Source organism: Hydractinia symbiolongicarpus, chromosome 10, assembly GCF_029227915.1.
Source record: "Hydractinia symbiolongicarpus strain clone_291-10 chromosome 10, HSymV2.1, whole genome shotgun sequence".
Lineage (NCBI taxonomy): Eukaryota > Metazoa > Cnidaria > Hydrozoa > Anthoathecata > Hydractiniidae > Hydractinia > Hydractinia symbiolongicarpus.
The window spans coordinates 14,677,360-14,697,567 of record NC_079884.1 but is presented as its reverse complement, the minus strand read 5'-3'; the positions used below and the strand labels follow the sequence as shown (position 1 = coordinate 14,697,567).

Genomic DNA, 20,208 nt, shown 5'->3' with positions numbered 1-20,208 from the left:
AGAATATGCTAAAAAGTTTTCCCTATGCTAACATTTTGTGTCGTATTAACTTAATTCATGTAATTTTTTTTAGGTCATTTTTCGAAACTAAAACAAACCAAAGGTCGCTTTTGATCATACAATGCAGTAATTCAGCAGAATCCAACAATTTAGTTGCATGTGCGCAACATATTTGCAAGGAAGAAAAAGCCATTTGCTGGAATAGAACAGATGATGTTTGTATTCTGTTCCTGTTGCAATTGAATCACACACATGGAGGCTATAAAGCATTAAGTGGATCACAATCTTTGTGGAAATGTATTCACATTGATGAACTGCGAGAAGATTCTACTTCGTTGCCTTTGCTTATCTCTTATGCAGGAAGATCTATAAGCTCGATCTTTCTTGTTGATGAAGAAGTCCATGACAATGCCAACCATGCTCTTTATCTTATAAAGGGTTGTATTCAAGCAGCGATGGGTAAATTAAATGACGCAAAACAAATGAGTAACGAGGATATCAGTTTAAAAATAAGAGTTATATCAGAATTGCTCAATGATAATGAAGGTATGTGTTTGGGAGTTATTGTGACAGGTCTCTTAGGGAAAGATGCTGAATGTTGTGCTTATATTTTTATCATTAACTCGTAAGACTACCACATTAATCCCCAGACGTTTCGGCAGAAAAACTTTTGGGAAAAAAATTTTGGTTCGGTTTTGACCTTTTTTTTTTTTTTTTTTTTTTTACTAAAAGTTTGTTGCGCCGAAACTCTTAGTGTATATAGTATGTAGCTTTTAATAGGAAAGTGGATAGCTACACACATTCTTTCAAAAACGACTTTTTCTAAATGATATTATGACTCAAATGTTATATAAATTATGCTTTGGGGAAGATATCTCACAAATCTAAGATATTTGAACACAATTTTTATATGATTATTTTTTTATTTTTTCCTTTGTAATCACTATGCTAAGTTAAGTATCAGAAACGTTTCTTCTCTGGTCCTAGCTTAGCTCCTTCATTAAAGTAAAAATATGAAACTTTTATGTGCATAAAAGTGGTTTAATAATATCAACCTAAATATCATTTAATATGTTTCAGCATTCCAAAGAACTGTTATGATCTATTTGAACAAATGTTTATGCAGAAAAGAGAAAATATCTATACCTGATGAAATTAATTTATGGATTCAAAAGGAAGCAGTGGAGCAACAACATCTCCCAGATTATGGCACATTTCGAGAAGCTTTAATTCGGTGTGTCGAAGACAAAATAACCCCTTTTCTCACAAGTTTTCTGAACGAAGTAGACAAATGCAATAATTTGATAACACAAACAAAATATGAACAATTATGGGTGGAACTTTCCGGATCAGCCGTTGATATTCCAAGTCTAGACGATGACAATATACATTTTGATAGTTATGAGTGTTCTCGATTTCCCTTTTCATGTCAGATCATTCATATGATTGAAACAATCGTCAAGACGCATATGACTACAGGTAAAGGAGGAATACTTGAAGTAATTCAGTTTCGTACAAACCTATATATGAAAGACAATTTCTTTTTAAAATACAAAAGTGCAAGGGCATTAAAGCATGTTTTATGCTTCTATGATAATTATTTAAAATTAAAAAAGCTTTAAAAGACACATGTTAGCATCTGGTATACTGTTCTACATTCAAAAGTAGCACATGCAAAAATGCTACGCATGGCTAGGTTTTGAGACCTAGCCATACGTAGCATCTAAAGATATAGAATATAAATAATACAATAGTGATTGTTAAAAAAAAAAAGTGCTAGGAAATAAGACGCTATTAAGTAGTAACTTTATTGTATATTTCTTTTGCTAGAAATCACTGATGAGCTTCTGGAGCAAATCAATAAAGCTGTTGCAATTCTCCCTGTGTGGAAACACATTGAAACATTGACTCCAGACGCTGTAAAAGATTACATGCATGACTTGATTCGTGCAAAATTCACTTGTCCCACTGAAGAAGGATACCAGGTTAGTTGCAGTTTTCATTTATTTGGTATTTTAAGTTCTGTAGGCAGATTTTTGGACAAACATTCTAATGAAATATAATGAACAATGCGTTCATAATAATGTGCAGTGGTGATGTACTCTTTTATATACATCTTGTTGATTTTGCAAAATCTGGAAAATAAAAGAATTCACGTTACTGTTATCATTATGTTTTTGAAGAAAGAAAGATAAATGAATGTATAAATCGTCATCATCGTTATCACTATATATGTTATTATCGTTGTTTTTTTTAGCAATTGTTTCTTATCTTGGAAATACCTTTTTTTGTCACATTAATTTTGCAGAAACTGTTTTAAAGGAAGGAAAATTGTTTTTAGGTGCTATGGCTAACACTGCTTGGTTCTGCAAAATACATTTTAAACAAAATGCCAGCTCAAATGCAAGAAGATGACAATTCAAATGTTCTAGTAACGCAGTTAACAATACCATCAGTTCATGTAGCTTTATTCACATGTGAAACCAAACTAAGAAATCTGGTCTCCTTGTTTAACCTTAACCCTGATGTTGCCACAACTGTTTCAGAACAATACACTGAAGACGACCATTTGGTAAGATATTTTTCGACATTTTTACTTGACTATTAATTCAGGACCGTGATAAAAAAGATGCTTAATTAGTAACGCACTTGGCTCATGTTCAAAAGATTGTGCGTTCGATTGCCACATAAGGTTATTGCCTAGTTGGATGGAACTTTTATAGAATTCTATACTTCTTTATGGTCCCTCCTGGAAACAATTGGGCATATTGTCTTAAAATTAGGCTAAACACATAAAATATACCGTTCCTAAATATAACTAAACTTTTTATTTTTTTCATAAAAGGGTTTATAATTTTGTGCAGCATAAATGATACAACAATCCTTGATTAAAACAGATGAAACATTTCAAATGATAGAACACACAATGTTTATTTCCAACAAAATTTGTTGTACTAGTCTTTAGCCCTTGGAAAATTCCACGAGGATTGCCTGTCGTACAGATTACCCCCAACGTTATTTCGTGCAGGGCTTTTTCGAATTTAATGATTTAATATGGCTGCATTAGTCATTTGATGCATGGCTATTTTACTAATGATTCTCAATTCAAGTGAATGTATTTTGTGATATAACAGAGAAGTTAGGAGAGGAAATGTTTCGGCCATATGGTACGGGCAAGAAAACTTTTTCCTGGGTGAGAAATCACATAATTTAAAACCATCCTTATTGATGTTGGAACTTATTATTTATTTTAAAAATTTTTGCTAAACTGACATAAATCTATATACTGCATACTGAGGAAGCTTCTGCTCATGTGACATCATAAATGCATCTGTATCGAAATTTTATTCATGTTCACCCAAGATCTTGGCAGGTGGTAATCAGGGACTGGACTAAGGGTGAACAATTTTCCTGGTTCCATGCAATATTCTTTATATGAACAGCCCCGTAGTATTGTGTAAAATATATAATTATTTATCGATTCTCAAAAGGTTTTTATGTATCATAAAACACAGTGTTAGCAGAAACAGTAATTAGGTTTTTTTATGCAGACTTGAAAATTTTTCTGGTTGATTTATTATAAAAATATTTCAGAGTCACTCTCAAACTAGAGTTCAAAAGGACGTACCTGTGAGGAGTGATTTAAGGGGTATTGTACTCTGCGAACGTTATATATTCCGAGAATGTGACTTTGAAGAAAGGAAATCCATGTTTAAAAACATCACTTTTCTTTTATTATGTTTATTGTTATTATTTATTTTCGGCGATATTTACATCTTTGATACTCTTTCTGAGCAGGATTGAAGGAAGTGACGCCACTTCATGTTTAATTGCATTTTAGAACATGGACTTGTTAACATTAAAAGAAATGCTGCAGCACCTAATGCCCAGTGGGGATACAGTTGATATACCTAACTGGAGACAATCTGTTCCAACAATGAAGAAAATAAAGTTATTGCTCACAGATGTTGTAATGCAGAAAGTAACTAAAGGGGATTTACAAGAGCACTGCAAGTAAGTAAAAGTAGTACCGGCCTGTTTATGTCTGTTATTCAACCATTTATAGATGTATGGCAGTGGGCACTCTTACTTTAAAATATGAAGTTATGTTGTACGTATCAGTAAAATGGTAAAGAGGCTCGCAAGATAACTAGTTCTTTGTTCTACCTAGCAACTTATAAATATAATAATTTAGTAAAATAATTTGACAATAATTTATGTCGCAAAATTATTGGAAACATACCAAGATGCAATAATTAATGTCGTAAAATGTTAAAAAATAGTACTCCAGAACAAATTACAGTGTGGATTATTTATTGATGGAATAAAAAACTTGTTTCTATTGAAACGGTAAAAATTCCATACAAAAAATGCACTGGCAGTCACAAAAAACATTTTTATTGAGAAAAAAAACCACCTGAGTATGTCCATAGATATTAAAAAAATCGCAATAATGTATACTGCAAAATCATCAAATTTTTGTCAAAACGCAATATGTTGCAAAATGTGCAGTAAACATTGAAACCGGAGTAATTTATGTTGCAGAATCAAATTGTTTTCACGCCCGAATAAATAAGTTTGTGTCATCAATAAAAGCGATAACTAGAATATATTGTTAATTAAAGAAGCTTTAAATATGAAACAATTTCGACTGAACTTTTGATTGAACTCTGAACTCGTGATTGAACTCTGAACTCATTGCCTCTAAGAAGTTATATTTTTTTTAAAATAGCTCGACTAGTTTTTTGTAATTTACTCTGATGATGATTTTGTTATATATATGTTCTGGAAAAAAATATGTATCCTTATTATATTCTTAAATAATAAATAATATATTATATTCTTCAACGCTATAAATCACTGGATATGCTAAAATTAATAAATAACAACAACATTCACCTTTTTCTGCCACCTAATTGCTAGTTACTTCATCAAAATTCTCTTTGCCTCCCACAGAATAAATTTTGTTTTCATCTTAAAATTGAAATGGCGCAACGTGATTGGCCGAAGTAAATATCGATGACTTTCTCAAATTTTGTTTACCTCTTCCGTGGTTTCCCGCAAGACGAAACCTGAGACGCGCCTTAACAAACCTGAGTATATCGAAATATAAGTATTTTTACAAATAATTTGTTGTGATCGTTTAAATGAACACAACATTTTTGAATTTATGGATGAATTTAATTTTATTTAATACATTTATTTGGACTTGGAACTAAGAAATTGACTCACTGCAGACAAAGGAGGAACATAAACTAGCTACCAATGTGCAAAGCGTTTTTCTTTAGTGTGTTAAATTCTTTAGATTGCTTTGGACTAAACTCCATATTCTACAGTTGTATACAGATAACATTTTGCAAGCTGAAGTGTGTTTGACTGAGTTTGAAAAGAATTCCATCACTGCTCTGTGGAAAGTATGTTTTGAGGATTGTTTTACCAGTGGTAACTTTGATTCGAATTACAGCCTTTTAAACTGTAAAGTAAACTAGGAAAATAATTATTGAAACGAGAAATTCTGACATCCTTTGATCCTGCGTAGAATCAATTATCATTATAAGAAAGTATTTAGGAAGAAAATGAATTTATTAACTTTGCGTCTTGTTTTCAATTTTCAGATTGTGGAAAACTTGGAAGATAATATGACAAGTATTGCATCTTGGAACAATATTGAGGAGTTTTTTACTTTAGTCTTCCAGGAACACGAGGAGCTAGCAGAAAAGTATGTTTTTTTTTGAAAAAAGAAAAATATATATAAATAAACCTCATCCTTGACAACCTCGCTTTGACCTATCAAGTAAAATGGAATTAATTCTTGTCTTCAGTTTCCTGAAGTGAATTAAAATTACATTGTTTGTGGTAAGCTATTTTGGCAAATATTATCCTAATCAAATAAATAGTGGATACTTCTGTAATTTGTGTTGTATGGAAAACTGTTGTTTAAATATTTTTCTAATAAGATTTGTCATATTTACAGACCCTATAATTTACCATATTTTTTGAATGATTTTTTTTTTTTACATTTTTGTAAATTAAATTCACAGTTCGTTTTAAGACATTGTAAAAAAGGAAATATGATTTCTAAATAAATACAATGAAGGAATATAATCCTTGTGTTTTAGACCTGAATCTGACGGAGAGGAAGAATTTATTAAGAAGTGTCTCTCATTTTTTATGGAAATTGTGACCGAATTCAGCTTTTCAAGAGATATTAAGGAATTAGATGAAGAAGTTGTTAAAAGAATTATGAATTATGCATTTAACTCATCTGAGCGTGTAGAGACCAAGCCGTTTTCACCTGTCAAGTATGCTTTGGATCCTACGCCAGTTATTCGATCCTTTATTCTACAACAGTTGTTAAAAAGGTAATTAGAAATTTTTATCTAATAAAGCATTGGATATGCATTTTACCTCTCGTTTTCATCTTGCTTACTAGCATGATTGCTTTCTCAAATTTATACAGATAATAATATTAGGATGACATAACCAAGTAAGATTGTACTTTCTTGATTTTGATTCTGTTTGTTAGAGAGGAGTATTTAATGCCCTTAATTGAAGAATGTCTGCTTACAAATTGGAGTTTGGCAAAAACTGACGAAGATAAGTGGAACATATGCAAGCTTTTCATACACTGTTATGAGGTATAAATTTTTTTAACTGATTTCGTTAAAATGTAGATTTTTTAAATCAATTTTGTAGCGAGATTTTGTATAAATTTGTTGCTTTTTTGCTATTACCGTTATTTTTATATAGGACCATCAAACTGCAGAAGCTTCAGTTCTTAAATTGCGCATTGCAAATCATATAGAACACTTGATAAAAATTTTAAAGGCTTTGCTTAAAGACATTGACGAATGTCCCGTGCACAGTAATATCTCCTTAGAATTGCTCAAACAAGTGGCTTCCACACGAATGGCAGTTTCAGAATCTGCCCAGTTGTTATGTTCAAGATATTTCACCAAAGAAATCCCTTATGATCGTGTACTTGATGAAAAGTTGCAAAGGTTGTTTGCTTATCTGATGAAACTGAATCAAAAATACATAAACACCGACGGCTATTTGTTTTTGTTGAGGCTGATTATACGCAGTCATGGAAGTAGGGCATTGCATACCATAATTCAGGAATCACAATTTGACTGGCTTGCTTTGAAAGTCCAAGAGGAAGAGGAGGTATTTAGCTACTATGCCTTAGAAAGGTTACTCTATGCATGGATTTTGTTATCATTACTACCAACTATAAATAAATTCTATATAAATTCTATATTAAAACATTTAGAGCCTGCTTAGAAACTTCTTTCCATTAAAGCCATTATGACTCCAGCTCCCAGCGTTTAAACGTTGCATTTAATGTTCGATTTACATTAAATCGCAGTGTTTTTTAAATTTTTATTGGTTATTTAAAAAGCTGTCGGTCTGTAGAGGTTTACTCATCTGAACTTTCAAAACTGCTAAAATACAGCATCGCGGCCAGAAAGAAAATTTAACGCGCTTGTTCAGAAACTAAATACTGGAGCTGCAACCAAAAACACTTTAATGGAATGCGACCAAAAGCTATTTGTATTTGCTATCATTAAGATGCACATATAAATGTGTATAAATGTTGCCTGCGCTCAGAACTTTAAAAGTCAACTTAATTTACTTGTGTGGAACTACGATTACCAAGAAGATTTGTAGTACAAAGACACATTTTTTGTTTATCTTTTCAAAAGAAAAGTTAGTATGACAATGTTTGATAGGAATGTTAAATATCTATAGTGCAGTAAACCAAATTTAAACCAACATCTTGTTTTTGCAGTGTGTTGAGATACAACCTGACATGTATATGATTTATGGAAAGGAGTACCAAGACTTAAGAGACCAACTATCGAAGGTTATTTTTGACAAAGACAATGTTCAAGAACAAGCAGCTTTACGACAGGTAAAAGTTTTTTAGAGATTACAAAAAACAATTTTGCATAAAGAAGTTATTTTAGAAGAGACCCGAAAAAATGCATTGCTGCGATGTGACATTGTCTAGGTGTTAGTCTTTTTTTTTTTCAAACAAGCCCATTTATTTTAGATTTACAATGATCATCCTAGTGATAGTACACTAGTTGAATTGGCTATGTTACGAGAATGTGGCATGTCACTTGTTGATGTTCCAGAGGAGGTAACTTTTAAATTATACTTAAAATTAAGTTGTGTTGTTCAAACATTCTGTTTTGTCAGAATAAGTAACATGTGTGACTTGTTTTCCTTACTTTATTGACGTTAATTAATTTTCGCAAAATTTGCGAATATTTTTTTGTTATATTTTTTGCGAAAATCTTTTTGCGCGAGAGTATTCGGAAAGATCAACTCCGAAATAAATCTTGGCAAAATTACTAGAAATGATATTTTCGCTAAAGTTAAGTTATTGAAACTCTTGGAAAAATTATTTTTTTATACTTGATAAAAATAACGGCAAGCCTCTGTGATATGAGCATGTTTAATAATAGGCCTAGCATAAATTTAAATTGCGAAAAAATACTTGATTCGTGAAAATTATTTTTTGCAAATAGCCTTAATGCTTCATTCGCAAAAAAATTCGTGAATTATCTCGACATGACTGATTTGCGAAAATTAATATTCGCAAAATGTATTTTTATGGACCTCGAAATGTATTTTTATGGACCGTAAATTAGTCAAGTTACGGTACTCCCGGACGATAGATATCACAAAAAATCAACAGGCCTTGCATAAAAAATTCGCAATTAAAGTTTGCGAATAAAAAACGCGCAATTTAAGTTGCGAGGCTTACTCACAAACTATCACAAACTCATTTCTTCTTTTGTTGGCACTGTTGTGTTAGATGCAAATGGATAAGCAATTTTGTATTAAGTGACTTAAAACCTTTCTGTGAATGTGTTTATTTTGGTAAAACATGTCCGAGATGTTAACAAAATAATTCTTTGAAATATTTACCATACGTCATATTGTATTAACTTTAAGTTTGTATTGATATTTCAGACTGTATCATCAATTGAAGAGATGCTCCAGATGCAGGTAAACAGACCTTGGTTTGAAGACAGGACCAATCGAAAACCAAAGAAAAAAAAATACTTTAATTTCACTGTTTTTCTCTTGTTAGGGGTTAATGCAAGCAGCAAATGAAATATCCACATGCATTAACGATACATGTTTGCTGGAGTTGATTTACCATTACAGTGTGATATTAAAAAAATGTAGTGCTCAAGGCCTGATGTCGTTATATGTGTCAATGGTTAATAATCCTCAGGATGTACAGGTATGTATTGGACAATAAGCACTTTTGTTGTTTAAACGATCAGCATGCCTGATTTCACATTTTCTGTAAAAGATAAAGTTTGTTAACGTTTTTACTTCAATGATTTTAGATGTACTTACAACATTTAGTTATGATAAAAAAATTCTTTTTTCAACAAAAGTTGTTTTTATTAAAGGACTTAGAATCCTTTGCTATCTAAAAATCTAAAATATTTTAGAGTACTTGATCTATCTATATCTATACAAAAAGAAAGATGTTGCTGCAAAAAATTTAAACAAACAAATAACCAAACAAACAAAAATGACTTAAACGTAACTTTTACTTGAATTATATTTTGAATTTCTGGAATTTTGTAAGGATTAAATTTTTTAAATTTGTTAAAAACTCTTCAGTACAGTCATTCCACATCGTTTAAAGAAGAAAAATACCTATTATACTTAATATCCTACTACTTCCAATTTTTGAAACGAAAGCCTGCCTCGCGCATATAGTCTTTTTCTGCTTTCCTATTATCTTTGGTTAAAGAAATAAGTGCTAACCTAGGTTGCACAGCAACTTAAAAATTCTATGAATATTTTATTAAAAAAAGTTATTCTTTCGTACTAATTGTTAATCCAAGCCGACAAACGTTTGTATTAGATAATTTTTTTGAAACTCACAAATCTGACTTTAAAATTAAACCATTTACTATGTCCTGGAATTTTCTCTGTAATTTTGTTGGTCATTTTATAAATTAACAGGGTGATTATTAGAGAGAGGATTGGACATTACGATTTTATGTGACATATTTTATTAATTTTTTTAGCTTTATTATCTTCCGACAATGCCCAGTGATAATTTTTTTGAAGTTAAGGATGCGTTACCAAAAGATGGAGAATGGATTCCTCACAGTACGTATTATGCAATTTAACGAAGTTTTCAATAATTTTTATGCAATACTGTTAGTTGTTTAAATTTCTTTTTATGCACATTTGTTTGCGGAGAAGTTTATTGGCTTAGTTTTTTTTCTGTATTGTTTTTCGTCGGACCAAAAAAAGCAATTTTTTCCTCTACTAGTTTATACAAAAATTCGCGATTTCAAGCAACAATAAGCTGTGAACATATTTTGTTTCGCAAGAAGGTCTTAGACCGTATTCTAACCTATTATTTTTTTTATATATATATATTCAATTGACATAGTATTTTTTAAGTAAAAGCTATAGACAATTTTCATTACGAGTTGCAATGATTATGTTGAGCACATTTTTCGAATGTTGTTTAGTTGACCTGAAATTTTATTTTACAATCCTCAATGTTACTCTCCACCTTCACAATTTTCGATAAATTTTCGTTGAAGTTGAAAGAAAATCAGGACACTTCCCTACATTTTTTTAACTTTCCTAAAGGCCTGGATATACTAGGCAGGTTGGCCAGCTGGTGAGGCCAACCTGTTTATTACATTAAAAATGTGAAACCCAGATATTATACTGTTGCTGGGTTTAATTAAAATCCCCATAATTTTTTAAAAACTAGAATATCATAAGTGTAAAACAAACCAGCGAATTAAAAAATATGAGGGTATAACGGTACTCTTTTCAGTAATATGTAATGTTAACCCTATTATCTTTTTAGCATGTCCAAACGGTCATGTTTATTTCATAACTGAGGTGAGTTTCTTTGCATGTTATTTTAAAATTCTAAAAAAAAAAAAAATTGAATAAATGCAACGTCATTTGTCCTAAAAGATACGATGTAAATGATAAATCAAGAAAACGTTTCAACCATAATTCCAATGTTTTAAACACTATCTAATAGTTCTATGCAAAAGTATCTATTTAAAAGCGTTTCTGCCGACATCAAGATAGAAAGGGGTGTTACGAGACATTATATGCAACCCATTTTGATGTTCGAGGATAAACTCTAAAGTTAATTTAAGTTCCTTAAGGTAAAAAAATAACTTTAGTTTTTTTATGCATTAATTTTAGTGTGGCCGACCGTATGTGCGTGATTTGTGTCCAACATGCGGTGCTGGTATTGGAGGAAGTAACCATGTCCCAGATGTGGGAAATATTGCCATAACAGATAGGTAATTGTCTAATTCTAATTTAATATTTTGTGTGTGTATATGCAACATGAATTGATCAAAAGTGTATACGCAACTGGCCATGTATAAGACTGATTTTATTAGGAAAAAACAATCAATGACAGACAATAGGGGTTAGAAATGCTGAATTGAAGTTGTGAAAAATTAACACTGAACGAGGAAAATCTTGAAAATGCTTTTAAGATCCTTGTTGTTTGTCCATTTTTTCTTTTTTTTTAATGCCCTTTAGGCTGGACCTTGCTTCCAAATTCCTTTATGTTCTCAAGAATTTGATCCTCGTATATATAAGATGGTGCTTATATAAAAAGCGTGTTCAGTTAAACAACAAAAAAAAGGATTTCAATGTGAAGTCGTATAGTAGGACAATCATGAAGAACTTAATCCGATTTTATTCGAAAAATCTCATTTACATTGTAGCGCTTCGTAAGGTTTAGGAACTGTGTGCTCTTATGTATGTTGAGACTAATCTTTAAAACATTGGGCAGCACCCTACACTCTGCCCTGATTCAACATCAGATTTTTTTGTAATATTGTGTTCTTCTATGACCACTAGTCTTTTTAAGGTGTCTTTTATTAATAGTCCTAGCGTTTTGGCTTTCGAAGTAAATGCTGATCTACAATTGAACTTTATATTTGACAACATAATCGTTATTACTGAAGCTAAAAAAGATGATGATTATACTTCATTATAAATGTTTAGATAACTTAATGTAATTTTTGAAGTACGCTGGTGGTTGCAAACATTTTATGATTAAAGGAGGCTGATCTTTAACGTTTTTAAGGGATCTTTAGAGCACAGCAGCAATTCAGTTTTACGCCTCATCTGAAACAACCTTTAATCATTATTTTTTAGGATAGTATTGTTTTATCCTTGTCGGATCTTTTGATTAAACTAAGAATTTTTTCCCAAATGACTCTTCGTTCTCCCTATTTTACAAGATTTTATTTCAAGTTATAAATTTTATGGTTATAGCAATAATTTGATTTATTCGCAGAAATTGTTGCAGCAAATCGAATTTCCCATGAGTTGCCACTACTGCATTGCAATTAAAATCGATCAAGGCAGAATAGAATTTGGTTTCTAATGTCACGCAGAATAGTCTCCTTAAGGAATTCAAAGATTTTAAAAAATAACATTCCATTTTATCAACATTCGCCTGCATTACGGCTCAAAAGTTCATATAGTTCACACATATTTTCATCATTATTTGTCATGTTCCACTGCGACATCTTACCACTATTGTCACAAAATTAATGCAGATTATTAATCTTATAATTAATTTTTTTTAATTTAATTTATAAGTAAAAGTGCAACGCTGTGCTGTGCTTAAACAAAGTAATTCTAGGTACGCTGTTTGATCCTTGTATCCGCCTGAATTTTCTTTAATAAATTATCTAAAACATAAATGCTTGTTCTTCGTTAGTCTTTCTTTAAAATCCTCTATTGTTGTCTTAAGTTTCAGATTTTCAAAAATAGAAAGAATATATACTCAATTAAACTCTGAGTAAATAATGTAGCTGTTTAGACTGGATGCTTTACGAAGCAAAATTTCCCAGTCTTAGTGTGGTCACGTCTTAGGGTAACGGAAACAAAATATACCAATATGAGAATTGTTATCCTATTTACACTGTTTATATCCACACAGTTGAGGTAAACACACACTTTTCATTTACTATATCAAATTATGTTGCAAAATCTACCAGTTCCGTGCTGTCAGTATATAACCAAAAACAAATGTTTTTGTAAGTAATAGACTCGTGAATAAATATGTTTAGGGATACTACGCAATCCGGCCATAGCTTGGGTCCTCCAGAAAATCGAATGGAAAATGCAGTTCCTGAACGCGACCTGTCACCTCTTTCAGTTACAATACAGAGACTATTAGTGCATGCTTCGATGCTGTTAGCCGCTGTAACAGGACAAGAACAGGTATGTTTGCTTCTCTTGTGGTTGTATTAAAGTTTTAGTCATTTGTTTTGCCTATAGTTTGCCTGTGTTTTGGTAACCTAATAGGTTTGCATTCGTAATTTACTCGTATGATGCTATATAGAATATTTAGCCGCTTGACAAGTCTTTTTTTAGTAACAGCACAATTAAAATTAAGAATGTTTTATTTTGCATTTATTTACAGGTAATACACTCAATGATTTCTCCAGAAATCTCCAACCACGCCCTTCTTCAGTTTATTCTTGATCATATCAGACAAGATTTAAAGTTGTTAAGGTACATCTTTGGTAAAAGTGATGAAGATATAAACATAATCATACATATGTTCTTAAAACATCTTATGGATACTAACGGTAAGAATCACTTATCTCATTTTCTCTTTAACAACAAGAATGACCTTACAATTGTAATTTATGGATTATTTATAAAAGGAAAGATTATCGTTGTGATATAAACAATTAGCATAATTTTTTGGTATATTTGTACAAAAAAGATATAAAATTCTCCTCACTCTTTGCCAAAGTGACAAATGACAGAGTTGTTGCATTTACAAATACAATAACAGCCCTGTTTACAGCATCCAGGCACATGTTTTCGTCTAGTTTATAAACATTCTACCATTTTTTGAGTGTATGTGTCATTAACCTAATAAGAAATTTCTTATTAAAACCTGCTTTAGATGTCTTAGTTAATCGTTATGATCTAAGTACAAAAGAAGGAAGAAATAATTATGAAGTTCATTTCCATCAACACTATATTGACAGTTTTATACCAGTAAGTTTATTAAAATACAACTTTACAGCGAAAAAGTCCGAAAAAGTCAACTTCCCAGTTCAGTTTTAGGTCAATCTCTTTCATATTTATTATTTTTGTGTTTAGTAAAAATGGTATAAATCAATAGTTATTATTAATAATTAATAAAAGCAATGTTAATAAAAAAAGGAATGCTTGTGTTTTTCTCTGCTTGTAGCAGTAAGTATAGGTGATAAGCAATTACGCAACGCAAAAGCTTAACTTCCTTTCGGATTCCATATTTTAAATCGTCATCCCCTGTGACTCCAACTGTCTTACTTCAAAAACTCTTGTTGTTCTAACTTGCTCGCATGTTCAAAAGCCGATTGGAGTCATTTAGAGTGCGCCAGAATAGGGACTTGAACCTGTACCCTGCTTAAAATTTACTTAAACCTTTTTATAAGTCAACAACACACATGTATAAGCGTTATTGGCTATTACTTAGACTTTGTAAATACTCAATGCAAAATTTTATAAAAAAAATCCCTGAATTATATAAAAAAATTTAAATTTCTTTAGTCATTGACTAGAAACCTTGAAGAAATTCGAAAAAGTTTAATTGGAGATGTTCGAATAGGTGCAAATCCTTTGATGAGAAAATTATATGAACTGAACGAGGTTGCTATTCCCGATTTCCAAGAAATCGAATTGATGACATGTTCTCAATTTTGGAGTTATCGCGAGCCAATCACATTGGAGCATTTCAAGCTAGTTGTACAAGAGAATGATGTTATTACACAACGACAAACTGCAAAAGTTTTATCTTTGTTTTTACAGAATGTAAGTAACACGAATTGTAAATTTTGTGTACGCAGTCCAAGAAACGTTTATCTTTCTGTTTAACCCTTAAATTGCTTAGCAAGTTGCTTATAGCCTATTGTAAACCTTATTTTAACCCTTTGGACCGTGTTCGTCAATATTGAACTCAGCATACTCAAAAATGTTCTTCGAAGTACACCATAATGTGATGTGAGCCCGAATTGTTGCTAAGAAAGTTGCCTAATTTTCGGCCCCAATTAAGGCATAGACCCTTTTTGGCCCCATATAAGGCCTTGACCATTGTCTACAAAACATGTAGTATCCATTTTTATGAAATAATTTGCGTTAGCTTGGAAATGCTTTTTTCCTTTTAACATGACATTTTTTCTGATGGTAGGGCTATTTTGAGTGATTAAATTTTTTCTATAATTGGATTTTATCCCGACTTTACGTAACTCTGATTTATTCTCTGATATTTCAGGAATCTATTCTTAAATTTGTAAAAGACTTACCCCATATCATTGAGTTACAAAGAATTCTTCATACCAACTTAAACCACAAGATTGACAGAGAAACTGCCAACAAATGGATTATTAAGGATTGTTTGCATCAGTTACCGGAAGGTAATGTAAATCTCAAAGTAAACTTCAATCAGTATACTTTAATCCGCGTAGTCTACTCGATAAATTTTAAACTTTTCACCTCAAGTTTCAGGCCTCTGATACGTTTATGATGCAGGTGTCCACAAAACCCTAGATGTTAGGAGAATGTTTTGAAAAAGTGAATTTAACGACGGAATTAACCAAAATTCGCGAGAAAAAATTTTCACGAATAGCAACAATGACAAAGCATTTCGCCAAAAATTAGCGAAATAATAAAAAAAAAACACGTACATCTTTAATGGTTATAGATCAAATAAAATTTACAAAATAAAGTTGTTGATTTCAATCAAAAGGCAGAAATAAAATAGTCAACAAACAAAAAATCCACTTACAGAAACATCTTTTCATCATAAAATTGTTTTTAATAATTTGTTTAAAAAGGCGGGAATAATTATTAAGCGTTTAAAGCGAAATAGACAACGCAATGTTAATCATCCGTAACTCCCCGTGCAACTATTTATAATAAAGCAATTGCATTGAGGGAACAATAAAAGTCAATTACCGTGACTTTTGCAAAATTTTTAAATTAAACAAAGGATTTTACAAATGCATAAAGAAGGCATTATTATTACCCCGTAGTAGTGTGTTTTCGATATGCGACATTGTGTTGGTTAGTGTATATGAGGCCGTATATAATGAAAACAAAACAACAAAAACATTTTTTGCCCCAAGACTGCAGAAGTTGTAGTTTTGTTAAAGAAAATAAAATATACTAACTTGATATACAAAGTCCATGCATAAGCCACACCCGAATCATTCTTCTCTGGTGGTAAATTCTTACTTTTAATTTTAATCCAAAAACTCCATCAAACCCAAACGACAGTAAATTAAAAACTGTGAATAAACATATTCTGTTCTTGAATGTTGTATTTTTTTTAAAACAAAATGTGTATCGAATGTATGTTTCGAATGTTCGGCTACATAAAAAAATAACCTGGTTTGTTCCAGCTGCGTTCGATCCATGACCTTGGTATATATTTTCCAGTATGGACCAGCTAAACGTCTAATAAGGCATCATTGTTTATTAAATATGTTCCAACTATTTTACGGCTATATTTCTTAAAAAAAAAAAAAAAAACAATCCAACTTAAAATATCCACGGGATGGGGAAATGTAGGCGTTTGTGTTTCCCTAACTTTTAACGTGGTCGATGAAACAGGCTGAAACGTGACATGTACGTTTTGGAGGATTGCAGCAACCAAACCACCAAAAAGTGAGACGACATTTGGCGCACATCAAGCAAACAATATACGCAAGGTCAACGCCATCCTTTGGTTCCTCTGTTCGTTTTATTTTTGCAGTGACCCTATGGGTTAGAATCGGACATTTCAGAGCATCAGCTTTCGGATCCCAAGTTTTCCGGTTGGATACCAATTCTTCGCCAACTAAACACTTAAGTTACATGACTTAGAATTAGGATTTTAAGTTATTTGGTTAGATCCAATTCTCAAATGGTAATGATGACTACCAAACCTTCATGTGCCCGATGTGGGTTGTTTTGTTATGCCGACACGTTAAAAAGCGCGACTAGCGAGGTTTAAATGCCTTTTGTTTGAAGATGTAAATAGCTGAAAAAGTAGTGCCTGGTTAAATTATTAACCCCTTGGCATTCAAGTAAAAGAATTACCGTATGCCTTTGTGATTTTTCGCTCCAAAGTAATTTTAAAGTAGACTGTGTTTTTTGCTCTAGGTGTTCAAAGAACAGTGCAGAGGCTTCTGAAAAGGTTTTTCAAAGCATGGAAACAACTGAATGGATTGTTAAAAAACTATAGTAAGACAATTTTCAGAAGCAATATATTTTTAACCGAAGAAACGTGTTGTTGTCTGTGTGTTAAGTTGCTGAGGAATCTTTTATCGTGAAAGAGAAATAACAAAGCTTTTAATTTTTGACTAGAACAGAAGGCTTATTTTCTAATAAACCATATTAATCGTATTAGTTTCAAAATTATCTAAGATAATACTCTTTAAAGGTTGGTTGTATCCAAGAAAACGTCTTTAACTGTTTTAGACAGTCGTGTGGAAAGTTCTTAACATACAAAACAAATGTTTTGTATTTCATCTGACAAATACGAACACCAACAAAATGGTGCTGCATTGTTGCTACTGTTTTTTATATAGATCGAGTATGGATAGATTCCAATTGCCATCCAAAGAATATTGATATGGAAAGCAGTCTCGTTTACATCCTATGCGATCAACAAGGACCGGGTTTATGCATGAAAGCGCTCATCGACTTTTTGGCTTTCAATCAGAATGAATTCCTTGAATCGTACTTCTCAATGTCGCAGCTGACTGAAAAGCCAAAAAAGGTATCAACGATTAAACTGAAAGAAAATGATATCATTTCGTACACACCAGAAGAAGATTTGCTGCCACTTGTTTATGCACACTGTGATTACTCTTTGGAGATTGGAAGAGGAACTAAAGTTGAATACAATCTTGCATCTATTGAGAAACGTTTGATAGATAATATCTTCTTTGGACGTGCACACATTGTGATAGAAATTGAAGAGTTTATGTACAGAGATGATGTCAAATCTTCCAAGAGATTTGTTAGCTTTAATCAGGCAATCGAACAGGTAAGAAACATTGGTGGAACTTTTAATCTTCAATTTATTTCCCCACGTTCGATAAATATTTGGGTAACAAAGAAGACTTATCTGCAGCTAAACCTTTTTAACATTTTGTTTTTTACAATTTCCATATGAATTCACCCTGCATGTGTATTTTTGAAACAATGATGCAAACTACGTAATACTAACAACAGTGACTAGAATTTATCCGTTTGCATGCCATGACCTGCGAAGTAGTAACGTTATACTGCAGCGTTAAAGAAACCGTCATTTGGTCGTTTTTTGATGTCGATTCGATTATTGTGGATCACACAAAGTTTACTTGTATACTTGTATTACTTGTATTTACTTACCTGTATTTTATCTTTATACCGTCTAAAATACGATATTGCTAACTGGAAGGTGGCTAGTACAGTCGGCAAATCTTAAAAATTGTAGAGAGAATGTTTTTGCCCTAGAACGTCTTGGAAAAAATAACGCTATTAATAATTAATAATGATTTCGGGCAAATGATCTACCATAATCATTACTTAACTTACGAAAACATCGGGAAATAAATATAATTAATATGCTTCCTTATCATAGACTAAAATTCCACACGACGAACAATCAGGTATTATGCTGGAGTTTAATGAAATAGCTGACATTTCCAATGCTTTGCGAGCTGTTGAAATTGCAATTGGTATGTTGACAACAACTAAAGGCGACCCGCATATGTTCTACAAGAGATATTTAGTCGATGTGCTGCAAATGGACGCAGATCAATATATCACCAGTACAAAGGTAATTTTTTCAAATGAGCTCGTGAGAAATAATCCTATCTGCATTTGGTATCATTGTTTCCCAGGGACGATTTTATATAGCATTACACTTGTTTTCAATTTCAGATGCAAAATACAGTCCGTTTAACACATCTTTATTCAACATGGCTTATGTTAACTGTCGAGAGAGCAAAGAAACTAAATGTGAGTAAAAAGGTATCAGTTAGAAAATTTGAAGTTTATATTGTTAAAGTTATAGAACATAAAAAGTTTTTTGCGTGTGTTATTTTTCGTGGACTAAAGTGAATTACTCACGGTTTTACGAAACAAAAATAGCAAACCTTACAAAAATTATTCACTGCAAGAATTAGCACGTTTAAGGTGGGCTTATTCAATCATCTAATAATTACTACTGAACTGTGTTCAGAAACATTCCCTTTCCCTTTTTATTTCTAGGAACCATTTTCTTTTGTCGAAGAAGTTTTTCGTGTAGCTATAGAAGAGGTTGAAATTCAAAAAATAAAAACTTATCTGCGACATGTTGATACACGAGTTTTGCTGTCAAATCTAACAGAATACATTGTATCTGAATTACCATGCAGAAATGAGAACCATGCTGAATTGGCGTAAGTAGTTTTGTGTTTTGTTCGTTCGTTTTGTTTGTCATTCGTTCGTGTGTCTAAAAAAAGGTTATGATGCACGGATTCAATGCAGCAACCATGTTCTACGTTAACAAACAAAAAACGGATAAGCGAATGTATTTACCTGCATTTACCTTCTACGTAGATTATCAGATGCATTGGAGATATATGAAGATCAAAAGGGAGTAAAAGATGACGAAGAGGTTGAAAAAATACCTCCCATGGTTGAATTGAAACACATTTATACGTTTTGGAAGTTAGTGGTTAATGCGAGATAAACACATCTTTTGCACAAGTGAATATTTTCATGAATCAACCTAACATTTTTATCTTCAGTTTAACTTAATATCACAAGTACCTGCTTGGAAATGATTTCTTCTTAGTATTATCAAAACATAATTTAGTAAATGTGAATTTATTTCATTTTTTTGCAACTGCAGAATAATAACCAATGCGCGACATTGTATTATCAAGACAAAGTTAGCCTGGCGCGTCAATCTACGCCTAGTTATTTTAATTATGGGCACCTTAATTCAAGGTTATTGGAATTGTGTCGTCGCTTTTTTTTCTTGACAGAACTGATTTTAAGTTTTACTAAAACCATCAGCATACGTCATTTGTATAGTAAGTTGATCTTTACATTCGTTATCGCGGGTACAAAGTCAAACGATTATGACGAAATTATGTACCAGTAAGCTAAGCTGGCAATTCGAACTTGCGAATTAAG

General features: G+C 31.8%; 1 protein-coding gene across 8 annotated transcripts in view; it reads left to right on the top strand.

Moving 5' to 3' along the window:
- The window catches only part of LOC130613202 (E3 ubiquitin-protein ligase rnf213-alpha-like), a 108,615-nt gene extending 88,720 nt beyond the window's left edge, over positions 1-19,895 (top strand). For 6 of the 8 annotated variants that reach the window (XM_057434539.1, XM_057434536.1, XM_057434538.1 and 3 more), the window contains 28 exons: positions 74-546; positions 1,081-1,479; positions 1,831-1,985; positions 2,342-2,572; positions 3,842-4,014; positions 5,306-5,414; positions 5,616-5,719; positions 6,120-6,362; positions 6,527-6,638; positions 6,751-7,167; positions 7,793-7,915; positions 8,057-8,146; positions 8,986-9,021; positions 9,107-9,262; positions 10,068-10,152; positions 10,874-10,908; positions 11,227-11,327; positions 13,122-13,275; positions 13,478-13,646; positions 13,973-14,067; positions 14,605-14,865; positions 15,326-15,467; positions 17,197-17,277; positions 17,625-18,085; positions 18,665-18,862; positions 18,967-19,056; positions 19,297-19,466; positions 19,627-19,895. In XM_057434539.1, coding sequence (XP_057290522.1) covers positions 74-546; positions 1,081-1,479; positions 1,831-1,985; positions 2,342-2,572; positions 3,842-4,014; positions 5,306-5,414; positions 5,616-5,719; positions 6,120-6,362; positions 6,527-6,638; positions 6,751-7,167; positions 7,793-7,915; positions 8,057-8,146; positions 8,986-9,021; positions 9,107-9,262; positions 10,068-10,152; positions 10,874-10,908; positions 11,227-11,327; positions 13,122-13,275; positions 13,478-13,646; positions 13,973-14,067; positions 14,605-14,865; positions 15,326-15,467; positions 17,197-17,277; positions 17,625-18,085; positions 18,665-18,862; positions 18,967-19,056; positions 19,297-19,466; positions 19,627-19,759 — 4,996 coding nt within the window. In that variant the 3' untranslated portion in view covers positions 19,760-19,895. Of the gene's footprint in view, positions 1-73; positions 547-1,080; positions 1,480-1,830; positions 1,986-2,341; positions 2,573-3,841; positions 4,015-5,305; positions 5,415-5,615; positions 5,720-6,119; positions 6,363-6,526; positions 6,639-6,750; positions 7,168-7,792; positions 7,916-8,056; positions 8,147-8,985; positions 9,022-9,106; positions 9,263-10,067; positions 10,153-10,873; positions 10,909-11,226; positions 11,328-13,121; positions 13,276-13,477; positions 13,647-13,972; positions 14,068-14,604; positions 14,866-15,325; positions 15,468-17,196; positions 17,278-17,624; positions 18,086-18,664; positions 18,863-18,966; positions 19,057-19,296; positions 19,467-19,626 lie in introns of those variants that run through there. The other 2 variants (XM_057434535.1, XM_057434541.1) reach the window with 2 other exon arrangements.
- Positions 19,896-20,208: the final 313 nt, after the last annotated feature.